At 29.4% G+C, this 7,336-nt stretch overlaps 1 protein-coding gene across 1 annotated transcript; it reads right to left on the bottom strand.

Annotated features, from left to right (window-relative positions):
- Nucleotides 1–215: 215 nt before the first annotated feature.
- Nucleotides 216–6,859, bottom strand: LOC145318248 (uncharacterized). Its single transcript, XM_080159573.1, has 9 exons — nt 6,659–6,859; nt 6,299–6,340; nt 5,737–5,814; nt 5,147–5,210; nt 4,709–4,728; nt 4,049–4,118; nt 1,452–1,506; nt 1,111–1,222; nt 216–476 (listed from the first exon to the last, which is right to left on the bottom strand). The coding sequence occupies exons 1-9, from the start codon at nt 6,716–6,718 to the stop codon at nt 411–413; spliced, it is 567 nt and encodes a 188-aa protein (XP_080015699.1). The 5' UTR covers nt 6,719–6,859; the 3' UTR covers nt 216–410.
- Between the last annotated feature and the right edge of the window lie 477 nt (nt 6,860–7,336).

Raw genomic sequence — 7,336 nt, forward strand, 5'->3', positions numbered from 1 at the left:
ATCAGGTTTTAGGCTTTTTTGGCGCGCCTTATCCCCGTAAGAAATATGACAAAAAGAAAAATTAATCCATTAAAAATAATATGATTTAATGACATTATATTAAAAATTTACGCCAAATGTGTTGTACAAATTTTTAATATAATGTCATTAAATCATATTATTTTTAATGGATTAATTTTTCTTAAAAAAGTCCTTTCTAAAATAAGATTAAGTAATAGCTTTGTAAAGAGACAATCTGGGATTTGTTTATTAAGGTGTATTTGAAATTACAATATTATTCAAAAAGAAATTTTTAAAACCGCCATTTCACCTTTAAATAGCCGTATCTGGTTTATAGACAAGATTTAGATAAAATCATGTGATTTACATATTGAAATAATTTAGATATTAAATTCATATTTTTATTTTATTTAATTACAAAGAAGATTTACAACTTGTTCAATATCAACTAAATTTTCTTCATCCATCTCAACTTGCTGAAATAAAAAATATTAATGTTTGAAATAAATGATGGCTGATACGACAATAAATGTAGAATATACGTGGATATTATGACAGGGGAATTTTTTTCAATTGGGGTTACTAACAAGGAACTCGTTTATTGGTCAGTAGGAGGGGAGCTGATTGGGTAAATGGGGAATCGTTATTTTGGCCCGCTGCAAGTTTTACTTTATTAGAGAACTTGAAAATCGAATGTAATAATTTATCCATTGATACGACTGATACTGATTGATTTCGATTTGGCGGCTGATTACTTAAATTCAACCATCGCCTGTGGCAAAAAACGTACAGCAGTCAATTTTTATTGAATTTTAATTGTTAGTTTCGACAATATTAAAAAAAGCATTTTTTCATATCCAACAATATGATTATACAAGAAATATATATTATCTTATTTATATCTAATTTTACACATTATTTTAACTTTTTATTTTATTTTCATGTGTTATTGCCATTTACAGCCTTTTTCATCTTTTTAAAAACCGTGCGAGCAGCTAACCTTTCCTTAATCAAATCTAACCTAACCTATAATAAGCATCAAAAATACATTTTGCTTTTTGGTCAAAATGCAATATGCGGAAAACCGCCCAAAAATGTTGTATAGAATACCTTGAGAAAATTTTGAAAATCCTGATTTGTTACTTTATGATCTCCAATGTGCATAAATATTTTCTCCAGCTGGTCCGAGTTCAACTTTCCATCCTCGTTCTCATCAAATTGTCTAAATAATGAGGACAACGTCAGCAAAAGCGAAGCTCTATAAAACGGTAGGACAAACAAACTTTAACACTTGTAGAGTGTCGAACTGAAAAAGGATATAATAGATTTGTAAGTCCTAACAAAATTGTATGTAATTTTCAAGCTTAAAACGGACAGACAGAAAAATATCATATAATTTGTATGTATTATAGAATATTTTTTTTTTTAACTAAGAAATTAATTAAACTTACTGGAAGGCAAGCATTAGTTGATTTCTGTCTTTTGTTGGGTCTTCTTTCAATTCTCCTACAAAAATAAATAGTTACTAGATTATTAGAGTGGCAGTGCAGTGGCACTAACAAAAATTAAAAATGTAAAATTTCTTTCATTCGACAATTAAAATAATATAAAGTTAAATAATAGCAATAGTTATTTCTCGCCTCGTATTATAAACAGCTTTCCACGGATAAAGAATGTACAATTATTTATAAGATTAAAACCAGTTTTTTTAGACCCGAGGTGCCGAAGGCACTGGCTAAAAAAACTGGTTTTTATCTTATGATTGTATATTTTTATATTCGTAGAAAGCTGGATATAATACGATGCTAAACATAGTTTTTTCGTATGGATAAGAACCGGTTCCTATCCACCGGATTCGAATGAATACGAGAAATAATGTTGAAGTATTTGATTAAAAGGTTATAATTATGAAAGAAAAGATGGGATAGAAAATTGCGCAGCCATTATGTCAACATTTTAAGTATGTAGTCATAAAAATAAAGTTAAATCGAAAGTATGTCAGCCCTCAACACTTTTATACAAAACCTTTGAGTCGACTAAAATATAGTGCAAAAGAAGTTGTATCAACTTTATTGCTTTTTATTTAAGATAGCTAGCCGGTCCTTTCAGTAAGTAGTAGATCTAAAATTTTTCATAGAATTCAGATATGCAATCGGTTTTTTTGTAGACCTCTTATCTTTTAAGTAATTTAAGTTTTTTAAAAAAAATAATAAAGTCGGTTTTAAGGTACTAAAACGCAACAAAATAAAAGAAGAAAATGGCCAGTATGAACAAAAATAGTAAGATCTTTAATTTGACACCTTACTTTTAAAATTCTGTTGAGTAATTATTGAAAAAATCTATTTTTTTAACCTCGGTTTAATAAAAACTTTAGACCTAAATATTTTCTCAAACAGACATAAAAAACATGGGTTCATATATACCTTTAGAATCAGAAAAATATTACGAATCTATTCTTAGCAAAATTGAAAAAGTTTTATAAAACTATAATAAAAAAAATAAGTTTATTTTAAGAATCATAATTTTCGGCTTTAAAGGGTTAGCTTGAACCAAACCTGAACCAAACCTAAACAAAAGACAATGCAATGTAGCAGATATTTTTTAAACACAAGAAACAATAATGTATTTTTAACTGCATTGTTTTGAAGTTTATAAACAGACTGATGCATATTTGTTCATAATTTTTCATTCTTTACATGTTCTTTAATATCACTATATTTTTTGTAGTATCTATTGTATATATTGTATGAACGTTCTCCTTTTTTTCTGGCAATTCTATAGGTTAATTTTATAGATTAAGCTTCCCGATTCGTCAATTTTTGCGATTTGTGATTGGCTAGTTTAGTAGTTACAATTCTTAAAATAACTTTTTTATTTTTTCTATTTTTTATTACAATTTTTTTAAACTTTTTCAATTTTGCTTACAATGGATTCATATTATTTTTCTCATTCTAATGGTATATATGAACCCATATTTTTTATGTCTGTATGAGAAAATATTTAGGTTTAATGTTTTGATTAAACCGAGGTTAAAGAAATAGATTTTTTCAACAATTACTCAACAGAATTTTAAAAGTAAGGTGTCAAATCAAAGATCTTACTATTTTTGTTTATACTGGCTATTTTCTTCTTTTATTTTGTTGCGTTTTAGTACCTTAAAACCGACTTAATTATTTTTTTTAAAAACTTAAATTACTTCAAAAATAAGAGGTCTACAAAAAAAACGATTGCATATCTGAATTCTATGAAAATTTTACATCTAATACTTACTGAAAGGACCGGCTAGCTATCTTAAATAAAAAGCAAAAAAGTTGATACAACTTCTTTAAAGATTGATATTGTCAGCCACGGCTATAGTCGAAATAAACAATCGAAATTTCATTTTGTCAGAAATAACGGGGATATTACTTGTAGAGCCTACGAAAACTAACAAAAAAGTGAAAAACGGAAAGCATGTACAGACAACACACCAACTTGTAAGGTAGCTTCTCTTTTTAAAAGCGAAGCTTTTCTATAATTGGGGTCGGTCCGTCCGTCCGTACGTCCATCCGTCACAGAGAGTTAGCTCTTTTCGTTAATTTAAACAGGTTAGAAGTGTCCTATCGATTCCAAACTTTGCCTAATGATTCCTATAGTAGTTAGGTACAATTAAGAAAGCGTAGCAACTCTATAAACAATACCAGAATGTCCGTACGTCCATTTTAAACATGTCGATTTTTAACTTTTTTGACAACAAATTTTTGTATGTTAAAATTATCCGATTCTTCTGATTTTTTTTGAAAACTGATTCCTATTACAACAAGGTACAATGTTATAAGCGAAGCATATCTATAAAAAAGTCCCAAAAATGTAAGTATGTCCTTAAACAGTATCATCTATTTATGCAGTTTTGCAACAAATGTTCTTAAAATATTATTTGTACTGATGCATTAATATTTTGCTAATTCAGTTCTGACAATCTACAAGTGTTAATGTTCGTTTGTCCTTCCATTTCAGAGCTTCGCTTTATGGATGTTGTCATCCTTGTTAGAGCTAGAAATAATGTAACCTGAAATTAGCTTTAAAAACTCGTTAAATTCAACAGTAAAGTTTTTAGTGTCCGCACTGTACAATTTTACCTGAAATTTTTACAACTCATAGCAGTTTAAATAAAAATTTAGCTTTTTGCTTGCAATCTTTAGAAACAGTGGCGTACATAGCGATTCAACTGGGGGATGTGATCTATTTTTGTGAGAGAAAAAAGAGGAATGTTTACAAATCTTCCCATATTTGTTTGCCTTCCATTATCAAATTTGTCATTTTATATTTATACTACCGTGTTAGCCCCTAGAGGCCTCTAGGGACCCTTTAGGTGGTAGGGTGGGGAAAGTCGATTCTCCTCCCTACTTTTAAATGTACTTTAAAAAGAAAAATTGTAGGCACTCTTGTAGGAAGGGAAGTCAAGTAAGTATACAGTGGCGCCTCTTGGGAAGGTAGTGGTACCGTCCTGCAAAATAGCTAAAAAACCTCACAGGACCTATAAGAAGCTATACTAAAATGAGAACCATATCAGTTCAGCGGTTAGTGCGATCCTTCGGTACTTACATACAAATAGATATCCTGTTACTTTTATATAATGAAGACATTTGTCTGTTATATTACTTATTTCTACTCAAAGCAATAATATTTAAAGAATTATAATTAAATGACATCATTATTTAAATCCTACCTTTTCTTCTAGTGTTTCATCTAAAATATAAGTATTTTTATAATATGAAATAGTTTAAAAGTTTTTTGAAACAAGAATGACAAAACCTATAAAAGTCATGCAAGAGTATAAAATTTTAGATAATTATGAAGCACAAAAAAAGTTTTTGGGACGATGGGTCAATTTTTTCCATGGCGATATCTCTTAGCAGGGTGAAGTTACCTAACCCCAAAATAGTTATTTACATTTCCGGAACCTTTAAAAGCTTTGAAAAAACATATCGGTTGAGCGGTTAGCAAGATCCTTTGGTACATACAGAAGAACATCCTTTATATAGGAATTAAACAAAATCCTCACCAAATGTTTTAAATTAATAATACGATTTTTATTTGCCTAAATTTCCGTTATGGAAGGACAAGTCTTTGATGTTGAAAAGTGTCAATTTAAAAAAAATATAACCTGGTAATCTTTTGCCAAGACATTTGAATGCCTTCTTTAATTCAGCGAATGTTATCACCCCATCCTGATAATTAAACCTTTTAAACTACTTCAATTTTTTAGAGTAGATTTGTATTTTAAATTTCAAAAAGCTAAGCTTTTCTATAATTAAGGCCTGTTTTTTTTGTTAATTTAAACAGATTAGAATTGTCCTATCGATTTCAAAATTTACATGATGACTCCTATAACAATTAGGTACTATTTAGGAAGCGTAGCAACCTTATAATCGTTACCAGAAAGAGCGTATGTCCATTTAAAACATCTTTTTTGACAACTAATTTTTGTATGTTATATTTATCCTATTCATCTGAATACTGATTTCTTTTACCACAAGGTACAATGTTATATGCGAAGTATTTAAGAAGTTTGGAACGAATTTACTTATAATTTTGCTTAGACTTAAGTTCTGACACTCTAGAAATCTTAATTTTCGTTTGTCCTACCGTTTTAGGGCATCGCTTTTTTAATATTGTCATTCTAGTTTTAATGTAAATATATACAATTAAAATTCAATTCAAACTAATTTTATCAGTAATGGAAATAATAAAAACCTGATCGGCATCAAAAAGCATGAACAATTCTTTCATATCATTTATTATATCTTCATTCAAACAATAAACCGGATCTTCCTATTATAATAAAAATTGTATATCTATTTATTTTTAAAACTTTTAGAAAAAGAACAAGATACTACAATTCAAATTAAATGAGAAAATAAGATGTTTTGTGTGTTTTTAGTTTAGATCGTATTTTTGTGTTCAGATCAAGGGTTAGGTTGATAGACAGACTAACATATCGACAGACCAAACTATATTAGATTTGATAAATGTCTTATTATGAATTTGTTTTACTGTTACATTAATGTATGTTTGACCTAATAAGCATGTTTAATTCTGTAAGAAAATTATGTACATTGCACTCTAATAAAGTGAAACTTGTAGTTGGCTAAAATAACGACCCCCCTTATAACTTCATGATGAACGAATTGACCAATAAATTATGTTCTTGTTAGCAATCTAATTTGACGACAATTTTTTTTCCTGTTTATATATTCTATATCAATTGATTTTTAAAACTTTTTTTAAATGCAAAATAGAAATTAAGTTCACTTACGGCATCAAATAGAACGAGCAATTCTATCTTTTCTTCGCCATTCTAAACATAAAAATTATATCATTTGAGGTTTTAAAATAATTAAATTTTCAGATATAATTTTTATAGTAGCATAGCTAATCTATAACTCGTATTGTCCGACTGTGCGGAAAAAGTTCTTTATCGCATCGTATTATATACAGCTTTCCGCAGATATTAGAATTAAAAATTATTAAACAACTTGTTTTATGATTTTATTTTGATATTCAAGGAAAATTGTCTATAATACGATGCTATTCATGATTTTTCAGTATGGCTAAGCACCGGGTCTATTCCAGCGGATATTAATCAGTTTGGAAGCCATACTGGAAATATTTTTACCTTATCTTTAGATCGTCTGACACACTTGACGGTTGTCATATCTCTAATTTGGGGCACCATTTTGGAAAATCTATTTTTCTTTTTAAATCATTATAATGTATGTGAACACTATTAGGCAAGTAGCATCTCTTTAAATGTTCTCTTCCCGCACTGACTTACCATATCTCTAATTTACTCTTTAAAAATCTTTTAAAACAGGAGACAGAGAATAAAATCTACAAGCGACCGTGGCTGAACTTAGCAAATCCGCTTGTTGTGGGGGAGGTGATAGGTTCAAATCTCGGTCTAACTAAAGACGTTAAAAATGGTTCCTACTGCTGCTATGTCAGGTGCGTGACATTAATAGCCAGGAGGAATGCATTAGCCCAAAACAGGCGCAACTCATTACCATGAACAATTAGAACTTTCAAACAAAGGTCGTGCAATCAAATAGTTGGTTGTCTGATGGGTGCTTCTTAACCTAATACCCGGGTGTTTGGACAGAAAAGAAAAGATTTTGCTCCCCTTAGTTCTCCTTAATTGCTGGACCTGACGTTAGAGTGTCATAGACAGCAGCCTCGCCCATATAAGGTAGTTAAAAGTTAAGGTAACAAATATAAACTCTAGCACAGATAATAGTAAAGTAGAAGTCAGAGAGTAACTAATATATACTCTAGCACAGATAATAGTAAAGTAGAA

The sequence above is a fragment of the Acartia tonsa genome, chromosome 4 (assembly GCF_053477335.1).
Source record: "Acartia tonsa isolate MP-2025a chromosome 4, ASM5347733v1, whole genome shotgun sequence".
Classification (NCBI taxonomy): domain Eukaryota; kingdom Metazoa; phylum Arthropoda; class Copepoda; order Calanoida; family Acartiidae; genus Acartia; species Acartia tonsa.

What these genes read in the sequence shown, in the direction of transcription:
- LOC145318248 (XM_080159573.1), bottom strand. Translation starts at nt 6,718, where the DNA reads ATGGTGCCCCAAATTAGAGATATGACAACCGTCAAGTGTGTCAGACGA. An exon ending in TGCTCGTTCTATTTGATGCC is followed by an intron (nt 5,815 to 6,298) that starts GTAAGTGAACTT and finishes TTATTATAATAG; the next exon opens with GAAGATCCGGTTTATTGTTT. An exon ending in CAACTAATGCTTGCCTTCCA is followed by an intron (nt 1,223 to 1,451) that starts GTAAGTTTAATT and finishes CTCATTATTTAG; the next exon opens with ACAATTTGATGAGAACGAGG.